This window comes from Vicugna pacos, chromosome 20 (assembly GCF_048564905.1).
Source record: "Vicugna pacos chromosome 20, VicPac4, whole genome shotgun sequence".
Taxonomy (NCBI): Eukaryota; Metazoa; Chordata; class Mammalia; order Artiodactyla; family Camelidae; genus Vicugna; species Vicugna pacos.
Genome location: NC_133006.1, coordinates 21,032,843 through 21,049,681, shown reverse-complemented (window position 1 = coordinate 21,049,681; position 16,839 = coordinate 21,032,843). Strand labels below are relative to the sequence as shown.

Sequence of the window (16,839 nt, the reverse complement as noted above, 5' to 3'; positions counted from 1 at the left end):
CCTACAAATCAAATACAGAAGAGACCAGCAACTCCATAGATGAACTCACAAAGGGTAAACTGGGTAATTCCTGGAAAAGGAGCTGCGCCTGCTCCCCACATCTGGCCTGGAGCCCTTTGGATGTGAGCGTTGGGCTGAATCTTGCCTCCACAGGTTACTGATGCTCTCTGGGCCTCAGCTTCCTGAGTTCTAAAATGGTGTAACAGTGGTCCCTGTGATTAAATGGTTTAACAAGTGCAAAGCATGTAGAACATGGAGGAGGGCAGTAGGTGCTCTGTAAATGCTTGATGGATAAAATGAAAAGATGCTCAAGCTCACCCGTGAGTGGGATGATCTTATGATAAGAAATGTGCAGTGATAAGCCAATTCTGCACAGTGTTGCACTGATGGGAGTATGAACATCTGTCAGACTCCTAAATACATATACCCTCTGACAAAGCAATTTCTGTTCCTTTTTATCCTTTCTTGAAATTATTTTAAATTATTTTTAAAATTGAAATATAGTTGACATGCAGTATTTTCTTGGTTTCAGGTGTGTTACATAGTGGTTTGACATTTGCATACATTATGAAATGGTCACCATGATAAATCTAGTAGCCATCTGTCCCCAAAGTTATTATAATATTATTGACCATATTCCTTATGCTGTATGTTATATCGCCATGGCTTATTTATTTTATAACTGAAGGTTTGTACCTCTTAATCTCCTTTATCTATTTCTCCCCCCCACTCCCCCCCACCTCCCTCACTTCCCCCCCTGGCAACCACCTGTTTGTTCCCTGTATCTATGAGTGTTTTCATTTTGGTTTGCTTGTTCATTTTGTTTTTTATATTCCACATATACAAGAGATCATACAATACTTACCTTTGTTTGACTTGTTTCACTGAGCATAATACCCTCTAGACCCCATCCATGTTGTCACAAATATCAGTATTTCATTCTTTTTTATGGCTGAGTAATATTACACACACACACACACACACACACACACACTCTACACCATTCATTTACCTATCAGTGTACCAATTTACAGTCCCAACAGTGCACAAGAGTTCCCTTTTCTCCACATTCTCACCAACACTTATTTGTTGTCTTTTTGATAGCAGCCATTTTGACAGGTATGAGGTGATATCTCATTGTGATTTTGAGTTGCATTTCCCTTATTAGTGACGTCGAACATCTTTTCATGTGTCTGTTTGCCACCTGTATGTCTTCTTTGGAAAAATTGCTATTTAGATCCTCTGCCCATTTTTTAATAAGAGTTGCTTGGGTTTTTTATGTTGATTGTATATTTTGGATGTTAACCCCTTATCTGATAGACTGTTTGCAAATATCTTCTCCCATTGAGTAGGCTGCTTTTTCATTTTCTTGAGAGTTTCCTTTGCTGTCTGAAAGCTTTTTAGTTTGAAATAGTTCCATCTGTTTACTTTTGCTTTTGTTTCCCTTGCCTGAGAAGACAGATCCAAAAATATTGCTAAGACTGATGTCACAGAGTATACTGCCTGTGTTTTCTTCTGGAAGTTTTAGGTCTTATATTCAAATCTTTAATCCATTTTAAGTGTATTTTTGTATATGGTGTGAGAAAGTAATCCAGTTTGATTATTTTGCAGGTAGCTGTCCAGTTTTCTGAACACTGTTGAAAAGGCTGTCTTTTCCTCATTATATATCCTTGCCTCATTTGTCATAGCTGAATTAACCATGTAAGCATGGGTTTATTTCTGAGCTCTTTATTCTGTTCCATTTCTATGTTTCTGTTTTCGTACCAGTGCCGCCATATTGTTTTGATTACTGTAGCTTTGTAGTATAGTCTGAAGTCAGGGCATGTGATGCCTCCAGCTCTGTTCTTCTCAAAAATGGTTTGGCAGAATCTCTTCTTGATAACCACCCTAGAAATGATGGTTATCATGCAGCACCATTTGTAAAAGCAAAAATTGGAAACAGTCCTCCTTTAATAGGGAACTGGTTTTGTCATTTATAATATGTCCATAACCTGGATGATAATACAGCTTTTAAAAAATACAGGTCTCCACATACTGATGTGGAGCAATCTCCTGTATATACTAAGTAAGAATAAGATGTTGAACAATGTGCACAAGAATCACATGTGTGTGAAAATGTGCACATGTGTGTAGGCACCCCACTGGGCTCTGGAGGGACATCCAGGAGAGTGGTGACAGTTACCTTTGGTGTTGGCAGGGGGAAGGACTGGGGCTGAGGGACAGGGCAGAACCCAAGATTTTTCATGTATCATAATCTGAAAACCCTAATTTATGATGCCATTGGAAGTAGTAAAAGTCCTCATGACGTGTTTGGAGCGGGGAGTCCAGTCAGTCTGGCTCCACCACCACATGTGTAGCCTCGGGCAAGTTTCTGACCTCTGTGTGCCTCAGTTTTCTCACCTGTAAAACCAGGATTAAAACAGAACCTAGCACCCGGGGTTGGGAGCATGAAATGGGATGGCCCACATAAAAGCTCTCTGTCCCTGTCACGTAGTGAGTAAATGTGGCAAATGCCAGCCATCCTCCTCATCGTCACCTCGGCAGCGCTGCCCTCAGCTGCCTTGTCAGGGAGGACCCTCCCTCCTCACCTGGGCAGGCCCCACCTTGAGATTCCCTCTCCTTGGGGTGAGGCAGGTTCCTTGGGTGCCTGCCCCTGCCGCCCGCCCCAGGTGGCTGTTACAGCCTTAAATCACAAAATCGTCTGTGAGGGAGCTGGGGTTCATCCTCCTGTTCTTCACCTTGGGTAGTGATGGAACCTGCTCCCCAGAAAAATGCACGTGGCTCAGGTGAGCTACGGCTGGTACCCCGGCCCCGCCCAGCCCACCTGGGAGCCGCCGGGGTTGCAGTGTGGGCAGCCTGGGTAGTGTGTTTTCCTGCCTACTTGAGGCCTCTTGCTACCTGGCCCGGCCTCCGCCGGGACCCCAGGGCTCACTCCCTCGTGGTGCTTGTGGTGAAGGAGAAGAGTTTGGCTAGGGGCCAAGAGGGGCTGACCTGACTCCCTCAGGTAGCCAGCAGCCTCACTCATATTCTCCTTTCTGCTCTCAGGGGTCTAACGTGATGGAAGAGCAAGACCTGCGGGAAATTGGCATCAGTGACCCACAGCACAGGCGGAAGCTGCTCCAGGCCGCGCGGTCCCTGCCCAAGGTGACCACCGACAGCACTGCAGCCCGGGCCTTGGCCAGGGCTGTCTCCCTACCTCCACCTGGGCCCAGAGTAGGGGTGGAGCATAGCTCATGCAGATCATTGTGGAGTGTCTGCCCCTCATTCCAGGAGCACAAGGTCCTGTTTATTTGCCATGTTCTGAGGCCCCAGAGAGGCAGCAGAGCACTAGGGTCAGTGAGGACCTAGTCTGACCTCAGGAATGGGGCTGCCGGCATCTGCTTGGCACAGAGCCTGGTGCCCACAGGCTTGGCCTGTCACCTGGAGCCCCTGTGGGGGCTCCCCTGACTCACTGGAGACCAGGCCAGCCTGTGCTGACCCCTGATGTCAGGATCTCCCTAGGGGCCTGGGGCCCTCAGGGCAGCAGAGGAGGCAGTCTTCCCTGGGGTGCCATGGCTGGTAGGCCTGAGCCTCTCCTCAGCTCTGCTGACTCCAGCACTCCCCTGTCCCTTCCCCTTGCCCGGAGCTCGGGAAGCGCAAACAAGTCCTAGCAGCAAGGCAGTGCCCGCTTCACAGACACCATTTCCTTGTGCCATCAGGTCTGGGACCTTGTGACTGCACAGTGGGGGTCTTCTGCAAATCCTCTTCCACTTAGCCTTACCCGATAGGGCACTTTCCCCAGACCTAGGGTGCCCTGGTGGTCCCGAAACCAGAGCTGAGATAGAAAGGGTTGTGTGGACGGGGAGTTAAGGACCCAGGCCCCTCGGCCCTCAGGAGCTGCCCCAGCCTCTGGTGTGGTCCATGTGAGCTGGCTGCGTCCCCAGGGTCCCTGTCCCCTGAGCGCCAAGACATCAGTCCCACCTCCCCTCCTTGCCCCACAGGTGAAGGCTCTGGGCTATGATGGGAACAGCCCCCTATCTGTGCCCTCCTGGCTGGACTCCCTGGGGCTGCAGGACTATGTCCATTCCTTCCTGTCAAGTGGCTACAGCTCCATTGACACTGTGAAGAACCTCTGGGAGCTGGAGCTTGTCAATGTGAGTACTGCTCTGCTCAGGCCTAGCCTGGCTGCTCCTGAAGCGTGCACATCCACGGGCAGGGGTCTGACTTCTGTCCCCACCCTGCCCAGGTGCTAAAGGTTCACCTGCTCGGCCACCGCAAGCGCATCATTGCCTCCCTCGCAGACAGACCCTACGAGGAGCCGCCCCAGAAGCCCCCACGATTTTCCCAGCTAAGAGTGAGTTGCGAAGGGTGGACAGGGATATGTGTGCGGGCCTCGTGTTGTTAGGAACGGAATTCCTTAGGAATTCTTCAGAGGCAGCATCGCCTCTGTAGTCAAGGAGCAGCTGATCCCTCCCCTCCCTCTGTGGGGGCTACATCTGCACCTTTCACAGGATGGTGGGGAGGGGAGTGACTGGCTGTTTATAAATCACATGCCTCCCATCAACATCAGAGAGACATGAGATGGCCTGTAACAAAGGGTAAATACAGGTAAAAATGTTGGGAAAAGTAGGAGAGCAAATGTCTGAATGTTCAGTTCAGCTGAGCAGGGGAGGCGGGGTGGGTGGGGGTCGGGGAGCCCCTCTCATGAGCCTGAGACGGGGCATGGAACACATAGCAGGACCTATGCTCCCTAGGTCTTCTGAAAGAAAATCCCTGTGATTTTAAAAACCTTACAGATGTTTTGTTGCTCAAGCCAGGTAATCTCTGCCTGAAAAGCTGGTTAGACTGAGCCCATGGTTCAGGATGAGCTGGCCCCGCAGACCTACAAGGCTGCACCTGCTGTGGGGACAAGCCCTTGACAAGCTCTGGGCTCTGAGCCGCAGCCCATTTATGGCAGCCTCAGAGTGGGTGTTATGTTACCCTCCTTTTACATGTGAGAAAGCCAGGGTCCAGACTGGTTCTGAGGACCAGACGCACAGCTGACATTTAAATATAAAAATGGAAGTGACCAAGTCACACTCCGTGGGGTAAGGCCTGTGCACGTGCCAGCTGGGAGCGCCGTCTTTTCTCAGGATTTGGTTACGTGTCCCAAGGACTTGCAGTCGATTGTGACAAATGGTTTATTGTTGATAAATTGGAGAGTGCTTCCCAGCCCTGCCCTCTTTCTCCCCATGTGTCTCTGGGCCAAAGGGTTTACTCATGACCAGGGTGCTCAAGGTGGCTGCTCACCTGCAGACCAGGTTGTCAGGGCTTCCTGGCTGGAAGAATCTGGTGCTTTGACTACCTGGCTGAGCCCGCAAGCTCAGGGCTGGCCTGACAGGTTCCAAGTTTCACCTGGAATTCTCCCCGCTGCAGTGCCAAGACCTGCTCTCACAGACGTCATCCCCCCTGAGCCAGAATGACTCCTGCACCGGGCGATCTGCTGACCTGCTGCTGCCTCCTGGGGACGTAGGCAGGAGGCGGCATGACAGTCTGCATGAGCCTGCAGTGCCCTCTCGAGCGGAGCGCTTCAGAATCCAGGTAAGGTGGGAGGGGGCTCCCTTCATCCCTCTTGGCAGGACAGGGCCTCCCAGCTACCTCACTGCCCCTAGGCCTGTGCACTGCTGGGCTGGTGTCAGGAGCAGGAGGAAGACTCCAGCCTCCTCCCCTCACTCCCACCCAGCTGCCTGCATGCAGCACCCAGGACTCACTTCACCTGTCACGGCTGAGGCCTTGCCCACAGCTTACGTGGCCTGGACTTGCTTCCTCAGAAGTCCAGACCCATCTGCTCTGACTTCTCGGGCCCACCAGCCCTCAGTTTCTCCCCAGTTCCGCCCCTTCTTTGGCTCCCTTTCTTTGCTTGGTCCTCACACCTACTCTCTCCCCTCTTCCTCAGCCCCACTCCCTGCTGTCCCACCTGCCCAGCCAAGCTCAGCCCGGGTCTGACTCCATTCTTCCTGCCCCATCCCTGCAGCCCAGTAGTGGCACAGCTGTGAGACTTGCCGGGCCTGAGGCCGCCCTGCAGTCCCTCCAGCTCTACTGCCGCTGACCTCTCAGGGTGTTGCTCCCAGGGCTCCTGCACTCACTCAGGACTCACCTGTCCTCCCTCCTGCCTTGCAGAGACCACAGGCTTTGTCTCTTGTGCCCCACCCTGGCCTGTTAGACATTAACAGATGTCCTTTGTCCCCTGTAGGGTGAGCCTTAGCTTTACTCCTTTTTCTCTCGTGACTCAAGCTTTTCAGTTCTGGCCTCTGAGGCTTTCCCTCACCTTTCCACAAACACAGCCATGAATTTTACAAGATTTAAAGAGCACGTTATCCAGCAATTTTAGTTGCTCCATATCGAAGGAGTTTGCATACTGCTGGGAATGGACATCATAAATATCTCCTGAATTTTTCCCTCGTCCCCATTCCTTCCACCAGAAGCCTAGTTAAGGACCCATCATCTCTTGGACCAGAGTCCTCCTAACCCCAACAGCCTATCCCTGTGAAGTACCTCCCACCTGGGAATCAGATCTGGATTTATCTCAGACACCACAGGACCTTCCCTGCTGAGCCTGCTTGTGGGAGGCTCAGGTCCTTGCTTCTCTGCCTTCTGTCTGGCGTAGATGGGCCTCACCCCGACCCCAGTGCATGTGAATGGCTCATCTGCCTCCTGCCCTCCCTACCTGGCCCTTGGGCTCCTCACGGTGGCTGAGTGCTGGAGCTGGTTGGGGAGCCCAGGAGCTCCTTGAGGGGGCGAGCTGACCTGTGACTGCACGTTTTCTGTAGGAGGAGCACCGAGAGGCCAAGCTGACCCTTCGGCCCCCCAGCCTGGCCACCCCCTATGCCCCTGTGCAGAGTTGGCAACACCAGCCAGAGAAACTCATCTTCGAGTCCTGTGGTTATGAAGCCAATGTGAGTAGCCCCTGCCCTCCCAGCCTGGCCAGTCTCCTGCCTTCCACCCCGAGTCGAGCCCAGGGCCCCTTGCCATTCTTGACTCCTCAGGCCCTCCCAGCACCTCGGGAAAGGGGCCTCCCCAGCCAGGATGGGGGAGGGAGCCCCAGGGAGAGGGAACCACCTGACTGTGATAACACAGGACTTCCTAAGCCTGGACACTGTTCACTCCCACAGTACCTGGGCTCCATGTTGATCAAAGACCTGCGAGGGACAGAATCCACACAAGACGCCTGTGCCAAGATGCGGGTAGGTTATCTGGGGGGATGGTGTGGAGGGGGCGGCTAGGACAGAAGGCAGCAAACGGGGGCACCAGCTGCAGCTGCCTGGGCCCTCCAAGAGGGCTGGGCCCCGAGGAGGGGTGTTCACGGCACCTCCCCTTGCTTCCTTTAGAAATCCACCGAGCACATGAAGAAGATCCCCACCATCATCCTGTCCATCACCTACAAAGGTGTCAAGTTCATTGATGCTTCTAACAAGGTATGTTTTCCACAAGTGCTGTTGCAAGGGGCCCTCTCCTGGTCCCTCACCCCCTGCCACCTGGTGCCTTCCCTCAAGTGTCCCCAGCCCCTTTTGTCCCTTTCCTGGTCCAGGTGCTTGTCTCTCCCACATGCACATATCCTGGTCCCAGGGCCTCGCCCAAGTAGCTTGTCTTCCTCATCGTGGCCACCATCAGCCACTTCCCCTGCTCACAGGCCTTTAATGCTGTGATTCACTTAATGAGCAAAGACTCCCCCGGGCCCTGTGCTTGGGACCCCACCCTGGAGGGCAGAAGGGGCTGGGAATCTGCTGGTTGGATGCAAACATTTTACTCCCTCAGTTGCCGTGTTCAAGGATGGAGACCCCAAATCTAAACTGGACAAGGTTAGGCGCCACTCCACCCCCACCCCAAAAAAAGAGACAACAAGTGGCCTTTGGCTGATGCCCTAGGCTGGGACAAAAGGGTGGTGAAGGTGAGAGGCTGAGGCATGCCCTCAGGGCGCCTGAGAATTCCACACGCTGCTCTCCCGACAGAATGTCATTGCGGAGCATGAGATCCGGAACATTTCCTGTGCAGCCCAGGACCCGGAGGACCTCTGTACCTTTGCCTACATCACCAAGGACCTGCAGACTAGCCATCACTATTGCCACGTTTTCAGCACAGTGGATGTGGTAAGTGCAGCCCACAGCTGGAGGGGATCCTGCACCGAGACGGCCTCAGTGTAGTAGTGTCCTGGCACCTGGTTGGCATTTAGCAAATGTTTGGTTCATAAATGAACATCCAGTCCATCCTCTTTATATGGCAGTGAGACTGAAGCATGGGGAACAACAGTAGCTCGTCCCAGGTTCTAGTGACAAGTTTTCCTGCTTCTAGCTGCGTGTTGGGTCAGCCAAGGCCTTCATCTCCTGGGCTGCTTATCAACCTGCCCTCCAGCTGGGCCAGCTCCCTGAAAGTCCCTCTCCCTCCCTCTTGGGGACAGTAAGTTTTCTTCCCCCAGATTCCTGCCTAGGCTGGACTCCAGTGCTGCTGGGCTGAGGGGAGCCATCATACACAATGCCAACAGGGAGTGGACCAGTGACAATGGCAGCTGCCCTGAGACAAGGCCCCAGACCTTTGTCCAGGTCCCTCGGTTCCCAGGAGAGTAGCTAGTTCCCCGGCCCTCCCAGCCCCAGGGCTGCAGTGCTTGCTCTAGGCCTGGTCTCAGACTCTTGGCCCTGCAGTATGATCTCAGAAACTTCACTTTCCCGGCTCCTCATCTGCACAAAGAGGATAGAATGTAACTGACTTCATGGGGTTATTTTGAAGATTAAGTAGGTAACCCACCCCGGAATCATCCTCGTGGCCCTCTTACCTGTAGCTCACATCTCCTGGGTCAGCCAGTTCTTCCCACAGCGTCGTGCTCCCAGCTAAAAGCACTAGCACCATTTTAGCCACATGAAATGGTTAAGAAATACCTAAATACTCCAGTAAGCATGACTGACTGCCTGGAGAAGGACCTGAAGTTGGCTTACAGAAGTGTGTGCCTCGCTCCTGCCACCCAGCCGGCCTGTCTGCGGGTGGAAGACAAGGAACCGAATAGAGAGGAGAGGACTGGGGGTGGGGGGTGAGGGGTGGCGGCTCTGAAGGTCTGCCTTGATGGTTCCCAGCAGGTGGCAGGGCCCCATGGAAAACTGAACTACCATGTGCGGGCGGCACGGTTTTCTATAGTGTTCCCAGGTGACTTGGGTCAGCTGGGTAGCCTTTGCATTTACCCGGTGTTTCTGAGATCACACGTGAGGGAATGCAAAATGTGTGTTTTGCTCAGATTGTTCCCTAATGTATCAGTTGCCTCGGGACAGATTTCCGCTTTCAAACCCAGTGTTCTGGCAGCCTTGACCGCACTGCTGTCACCTGTGCAGTGGCACCCGCGCCTGTGCTCAGGGGCGTGAGCAGGTGTTAGAGGAGACGCTCCCCCAGCCCCTCTCACGTTGTGCTCTGGTTCCTCCTAGAACCTGACCTATGAGATCATCCTGACGCTGGGACAGGCGTTTGAGGTGGCCTATCAGCTGGCCCTGCAGGCCCAGAAGTCCAGGCCAGTGGGGGCCTCTGCTGCTGAGATGATCGAAACAAAATCTTCTAAACCGGTGCCTAAGCCTCGGGTCGGTGTGAGGAAGTCAGCGGTACGTGGGCCCCGGGGCTGGGGTGGAGCTGGGTGCGAGGAGGGGCTTCTCACATGTCACATGGCCAGCCCCTCTAGCAGGCGGCTTCCTGCTCCCACCCCTGCCGTCATGGGGCTGCAGGGAGCACGGCCCACAGACGAGCCCCTGTAACGTCACCCTGTGTCTGTCTGCTTTGCTCCGCACCCCAGGTGCCGCTGCCCCCCGATAGTCGCTGTTGTTACTGTCACACCTGCACCACCCACCGTCCTTCCTACCTACCGCTGCCGTCTGTTAGTCCTGGAGTCAAGGTCTTTACACCTCCTGCTGTCTGTGTGTCAGTCTCCCCAAGTGACCGTGAGCTCTCTGAGACTCTGGTGGCCTCTCCCTCTCTGCCTGCGTGACCATTTTCCCTGAGCTGCCCTCCTGCCGTCCCTGTCTGTGCTTTAGCCCTCTGTCTCTCTGCTGTGTGTCCTCCTCTCCTGAGGTCAGGGGTGCCCACTGGGTCTTGCCTCTGGCCCCACCAGAGCACCCCAAGGCTTGGGGTTTCCAAACCTCTTAGCCCCTTCCTACCACTGTGAACAGCTCTGGGGCTTAGAGCACAATGCTCAGGCAGAGCAAGGCTCCTTTACCTAAGCAGCTCCAAGAAATCCCCAGGACAAGTTGCCCCTGGAGAGCCTGGAGGTGGCTGGCCCACTCTGCTCCAGGGAAGGTATCACTTCTGCCCCCCAACCCCAGGAAGCTCGCTCTCTGGCTGAGGAGAACAAGACTGCCCCTCGGGACACTGATGCCAGCACGGCCTGGGGGTGGTGGGGAGGGAGAGCAGGACACCTGCTGACTCCTGGCCCAGGCGCAGCATTCCCCTCTGACTCCTCACCCTCTTCCTTGGCAGCTGGAACCACCTGATGTGGAGCCAGATGCCCAGTCCCACGCCAGTGTCTCCTGGGTTGTGGACCCCAAGCCAGACTCTAAGCGGAGCCTCAGCACCAAGTATGAGACCACTATCTTCTAAGCACTCACTCCCTGTCTCCACTAGTCTCACGTGCCTTGCCGTCCAGTCTCTCTGCTGTTCTCAACTCTCCTTCCAGCTGCTGACGCCAAGGCCCCACCCACTGGGACCTCTCCTCCTGGACAGCAGCTTTAGACACTGCACACTCACAGCTTGTACCTAACACCACCGGACACTGTGAATCCCCCCCCTTGGGCGAGGACAGCTTGGAGGGGGGGTGAGTTACCTTTGAGGTGGGCACCGCGAGGGCCTCGGCGGGCAGGCACTGTGGATCCTGAGGGTGGGGCAGTCTCCCAGCAGCCTCCACACCGCGCCAGTGGCGGCTCCCTCTCCTGGGCTGGGCTCCTTGTCAGCTCTCCTCTCCCATCTGTGCGGAGCCCCAGCTGGGTGCCGCTGCCAAGAGCTAACTGCACCTTTTCCGACACAACCAAGCACTGTGACCTCCTGGGGCCGGAATCCCCTCGCACTCTGCTCACAGCCGGCCCGCGGCCCCGCTCTCTCTCTCCTGCTCCAAGGTGCTGGCCTCCCCCTGTGAGGCCCTGAGCTCAGCGACGTGGCTTGACCAGTGTCAGACTGCTTTCTGTGAGGGCCCAGGACTGTGCCAGGCCTGGGGACACACGCATGACTCCAGAACATGGGGTCTGAGCATTTGAACACCCCCAGGCTGGCTCCACTCAGCAGGTTTCCTGGTCCCGAGGGATTTTCCACTCCAAGGAATGGGGTGGCCCCTTGGGTCTTCGCCGGTGAGTCACAGGCTGGCTCTGGAGTCTAGCTCACTGAGGAGGGCCTTCCTGTAGGACCCAGCAAGAAGGAAGCCGGTGCCCTGCTCACGTGGTGCACCTTCTTCCTTCACAAAATGGAGCTGTTTGAGGACAGGGACCCTGGGCTGAGCAACTTCAGGGTCCTCCAGGAGCTTCCCGACACTTCTCCACAGTGTGGGGATCAAAGATAGTCATTCCCCTCCCTGATCAACCACCCTCAGCTTCTTGACTCCTCCTGAAAAGGGAGGCTGTGCAATCCGTCACCTCAAAGCAGTTCAGCACCTGGGATTGCAGAGTTGAGGTTTTGAAGAGGCCTCACGTCCTCCTGTGTTGGCAGGTCAGCTTAGAGGGCAGGAGGCGGCACTGCAGACATCACATAGTCCCGTAGGAAAGCCAGTCAATTACGGCAGTTACTTTAGCGTTGAAACCCGAGTTGACAGCCCAGGCGGGTCCTCCGCCTGCTGTCCTCGTGCCTTCCCAAGCAGACGTGCTGAGCCAGAGGCAGCCGCGGGCCCTCGGAGCAGGCCACGGAGGGTGCTCAGGGGAGGCTGTGAGGGGCCTTCTGTTCTGCTTCCATGTTTCCTTTCCGTTTCCTCCACCTTGTGCAGGCCCCTTTGGTTAACCCTTTCCTCCCCCCGTTGTGTTTGCTTCTGCCAAGCTGAGCCACTGAGGAACCAACTGTGCTGCAGAAACAGACGCAGGGAGCACAGGCTCCCGCCACCGCTGCCACCGCCACCATCTCACCTGCAGCTATGAAGACCCAGGTCCCACGTCTGCCTGTAGGACCTTCTCCTGGCTGTGTGGTCTGGGCCTGCCACCGCCAGGTCTCGCAGAGTGAGCCCTGCCCTGGTTGCGGAGGAGCACCCCAGGCCTCTGCAGATGAGACTGGAACTCCAGAGGGTCAAGAAGTGACTTGTCCAGAAAACATTTTTTAATGGTAAAAAAAAAAATTTTTTATAAAGTGAACTTTCAACACTTGGCTCAAACCTCTAGGTTCAACTGCCAATCTTTGGACAAATGGCCATAGGGTCAGAACAGGGGACCTGAGATGGGCTAAAAGTCCAGCCAGTCCAGCCCTCTGTCCTCAGGACAGGGTCTTGGAGAGGTCGAGGAGGTCTGTAGAGGAAGCGGGGGGTTGGCCTGAAAGCAGCAGGTACACGGGGAACAACTGAGTTGGTCTGTTAGAATCTGCTTTTCAAACCCAACCCAGTCAGCTGCTGTTCCTTCTGAACGGCACAACTTCTTGTCCCGTCTAGAGCTGGATGCTGCCTCAGAGACACCTGGCAAAAGCAAAGGCTCGTGCTCCGTTTCTGGGGTTCCAGACGTGAAGGTCCAGGGGCCAAATGGAGATGCCTGGGCCTCTTCTCGGTCACAGTCTTGGACCTGGCGGTGGTCAGAGCACTCCCCTGGGCTGCCTGCCCACAGGCTCGCTGGTGACCTCAGATTGGCTGAGTCCGGAGGAAAAGCAGCTTTGTTTGGGGCATTAATGGGTAGGTCAGCTGAGACTGCTGCCTGCCAATCGGTGATCTGTCTAATCCGGTTGTGTGATTAGGACTCACTTTGGTTCTCTGCATTAATTGCTTTGACTGTTGTCCTTTCAGCCGCTGGGCTCATCCCTGACTCCAGGTGTAGACAAGGCTAAATTAGGTGACACTTTGATTCTCGCCCCATGTGGCCTTGAGGGCAGGCTGACATCCTAGGGCACCACTGCCGCTTGAGCGCTCCTGCTTTGCTTTGCTTTTTGTTTTTGTCCTTGGTTGTGCTGCTGCTCCTGGTGGTGGCAGAATCAGAGGGGCTCGTTCCTGTGAGGCTGAGTGGCAGAGCCAGCTCTGCTGCTCATCCAGCACCTTCCAGAGTGGGGAACAGAGGGGCGCCTTTCCTCCCACAGGTACCTCAGCAGGCCTGCTTTGCTGGCACAGTCCAGTCCGGTCCCCGGTCAGTGGTCAGGGCTCCAGCAGCACATCTCTTTCCCAGCGAAGGTGGTGAGCATGCAGGGCACCTTCTGCGGCACATCTGCCTCCCGTGTTTGGCCAGAAATGGAAAGCCAGGCCGTGTCTTCCTGCTGACCTGAGGCTGGCCCCTGGTTCCTGCTCTGCCAGGGCATCCACACTGCAGGCCCTGGGAGTCACGCCCACACGGGGAGAGGCAAGCGATCCTCCCCTGCTCGGTACTAAGCAAGGACCTCAACACCCAGAAGGCTGACTTCTTCCTGATGCTTCCAGGGCCTGGGAGGGGTCCCATTGGCTCCCCTGGTGCAGCATTCAGTCCCTGCTTCCCTCCCAGGATTGGCGAGGGAACCCACACTGACTGAGCGACCAGCTGCTGCTGCACCATGTGCGGTGCCCCCTTCCTCCCCAGGAAGCCGGGTCTCCTGGAAGTAGCCTCTCTTGGAGGGTGGTCTGTCCCAAAAGAAAACAGTGTAAACACTACAATGAGTTCCTCAAGCTGTCCTTTTGTTTTTAAGTCATAAGTAGGTGTCTCCTCCCCTTGAAGCTGCTATATCTTCTATTTATTCAGGGTGTTTCATATTGCGAGGCCTCGGCTAATCTGCTCTGGCTCTGGGTTTTGAGATTGGTTTATTTCTGAATAAAAAAGGAAGAGACTAGATCCTTCTTTTTTACTCCTCTTCCTTCTCCAGGACAGGTACTATCCCTTCCCTAGAAAGAAATATTTTAACATTAAGGACAGGCTTCAAGCAGAGAAGCCCTGAGGCAGGTTCCGCAGGCAGTGTGGCAGCCCGGTCCTGAACTGTGCAGGTCCATTTGGGCGGGACTGGAAGTGGGTCGGTACCTGCTCCAGCGCAGGCTCTGCTCCGCGCTTCTGCTTGCAGCTACTCTGAGCAGGGCTTCCCACCCGACAGGCTCTGCGTCTGCAGCGCTCTGTGTCGCTCTGGGTGAGTCCCTTGAGAAGCCTCGGGCCGAGCAGGCAGCCAGCGTAGTTGTGGCATCAAGACGTTATCAAGTGGGTCTGCCCTCGGCCTGTGTTGAGATGCCCCGGCCTGCAGGACGACTGTCAGACGCAGTTCACAAAGTGTTGTTGCTAATGGTGTGGCAGTGGGACTGAATTGTAATAAAATATTATTTAATCTTTGTCTCTGTATTTTGATACTTGAATGACTTCCTTTTATTTTACTGTACATATAATTGTTAATCTGTCTGATTTTTGTCTAAGTTACAAACATCTTGTGGTACCAAACATAACCAATCTGTGCAACATAGACTGACCTCACTACAGAAGAGAGTGTAAATATTCTTGGGCGTTTGGCTTTGGTTTTGTTATTTTCATAACTGTACAACTTAGAACAGACTGAATTAATAAATGAGAAGCGACATGAAACCAGCCTTACTTTGTGGACTCCTTGAATTGGAAAGTTTCTGAATTGTTTTTCTGGCAGAAGTGCAGGCATGGGCTCTGCTGGCTCCAGGGTGATGACGAGGATCCGCCATGTCCGGCTGGGACAAGCTCCGGAATCCGCTCGGGCAGCCTCTTCAACAGAAGGCCTGTCAGTCAGTTAACCCTGTCCAGGTGGAAGGGCCCTGCATGCAGTTCACCTCACCTCCTAAGGAACATCTGGTCTCAATCCTGACAGGGGCCACAGCCTGGCCCAGGCTGGTCACCCACAGTTACTGAACGTCGATCTACAAGGCGGCATGGGGCTCTAGAGCTATGGAGGAGCCATCCTTCAGGAACTCAGTTTGATTGTGGAGGTTAAGTTTTAAGCAGGCACAACTACCTCCTGGCCCAAAGCCACGCCACAAGGCCCAGCAGACGGTCCCAGGGTTGTGGGGACCAGGAGGGACGGAGTGTGCACAGAGCCGGCAGCAGGGAAGGCAGGGGTGACGCCAGGCTGCTGGTGGGAGGGGAGGGCTGCAAGGGCACAGAAGACACTAAGAACCCGTCGCTGATGGAGCCGCCTTATGGCACGTTTATGGGCCACCGTCCCACCAGCACTCACACTTTACTGAGCATTGTCATCACTATAGAGAAAGAAACCAAGGCTCAAAAAGGTTAAAACACCTGCCCAGAGCCAGCTGCAGAGGACCTACAACACCATCTGGTCCAGGGCCTTCAAGCTGTGCTGCCAAGAACCCAACACTCTTCCTCATGAGTTTCTGTGAAATACTCCATTTGTTAAGGGGCTTTAAGAGAGAAAATCGTTTCTCTCATTCCATACTTGGCTGTAATTATGAAGAAAACAAGGCCCAGAACAAGGAAAATGATTTTCTCTTAGCCAGCCAGCTACCGGCAGAGACACCAAAACCCAAGTTCTTACTTCCAGTTTGAGCTTCTGAGGCACTGAAGCTGGGAAAGCAGACTGAGGCCCGGCGGAGGGCTCAAGTTCTAGACAAGGGGGGTCATCGTCCTCACACTCCCTCGCTCCCTGGCTTTGGCACCTCTTTGTTAAACAGGAAAAAACCTGACAGCAAGAGAAAGGTTTGGTCATAGTAAGAGTCACTGTTTCCCGGGAACAGGGTACCAGGACACAGTGCCATTGTCATGATCCCTTTTGGCACCACTCAAGACCCTGGCTTATAACTCACTGCCCAACCCCAGGACCAGTGTGCTGATTGTGCCTTGGGGGCTTGATGGGGGCGAGACAGACCAGTTTGTGGAGGGCTCCCAGGCCTGCCATCTGAGCCACAGGTGGTGCTGCCCTTGACTGAAGGGAACCAGAGCTGGACAGAAGGGAGGACTGGTGGGAGCAGTAGGTTGGGGTGGCCTCACATTAGGCATGGGTGGGACACACACAACAGGACTGCATCTGTCCAGTCTCCACTCCTACCTCCCCAGTCCCTCTGACTCCCTGTGGTCAGTGTATCTCCACACTGGTCTCCTTAGGACCTGGAGGCAGAAGGAGCTGCAGGAGTAGGAAGGGTGGAAGGTGAGGTAGACCAGTCCGCCCTCCACAGAGGCTCTGTGGTCCAGGCACTGGCAGCGGGGGTGTAACTACTGATGGCTTGAGATACAGCAGCCCTGGCAGAGACCAGGCCTCTGAGGAGGCAGAGCTCTGCAAATTGGAGCAGTCTCCAGCGCAGCTCAAAACGCCCTTGTGTCCAATTCAGCACCTCTGGCTTCTGACACAGAGAGTGTGTCTAGGGTCCCCCCCTGAAGCCCAGCAGACAGGAACAGGTGGACCTTCCAGGACCAGGAATTCACACAGCACTGGCTGTTCCCCACAAACACCCACAGAGGGCAGACATTTCACCTCTCCACTGCTCAGCACAGCCTCTAGAATTCTGCTTTTTTTTACGACTTGGCTATTGGAATCACTGTTATGTTATAAACATTTACCAAATTAAAGAGTTTCCCTAACACCATAAAATATTTATTATCCAGTAAATGGAGCTAAGACAAGCGGGTAGTTATGGGGGGCGGTGGGAACAGTGCAGGAAAATTTCTATTCCTACTTATACCAAAATAGGTTCCAGATGGTTCACATATTTAAATATAAAAAAAAGAAACCCCAACAAAGCTAGAAGAAAATGAGACTTTTCTTTCC

At 54.3% G+C, this 16,839-nt stretch overlaps 1 protein-coding gene across 9 annotated transcripts in view; it reads left to right on the top strand.

Annotated features, from left to right (window-relative positions):
• ANKS1A (ankyrin repeat and sterile alpha motif domain containing 1A) overlaps window positions 1–14,680 on the top strand; it is a 176,029-nt gene extending 161,349 nt beyond the window's left edge. For 2 of the 9 annotated variants that reach the window (XM_072945208.1, XM_072945206.1), the window contains 11 exons: window positions 3,046–3,144; window positions 3,981–4,133; window positions 4,226–4,333; window positions 5,395–5,559; window positions 6,789–6,914; window positions 7,131–7,202; window positions 7,347–7,433; window positions 7,968–8,105; window positions 9,423–9,593; window positions 10,462–10,559; window positions 11,998–13,368. In XM_072945208.1, the coding sequence (XP_072801309.1) occupies window positions 3,046–3,144; window positions 3,981–4,133; window positions 4,226–4,333; window positions 5,395–5,559; window positions 6,789–6,914; window positions 7,131–7,202; window positions 7,347–7,433; window positions 7,968–8,105; window positions 9,423–9,593; window positions 10,462–10,559; window positions 11,998–12,001 (1,221 nt within the window). In that variant the 3' untranslated portion in view covers window positions 12,002–13,368. Of the gene's footprint in view, window positions 1–3,045; window positions 3,145–3,980; window positions 4,134–4,225; window positions 4,334–5,394; window positions 5,560–6,788; window positions 6,915–7,130; window positions 7,203–7,346; window positions 7,434–7,967; window positions 8,106–9,422; window positions 9,594–9,781; window positions 9,881–10,461; window positions 11,792–11,997 lie in introns of those variants that run through there. The other 7 variants (XM_072945202.1, XM_015237518.3, XM_072945201.1 and 4 more) reach the window with 7 other exon arrangements.
• Window positions 14,681–16,839: the final 2,159 nt, after the last annotated feature.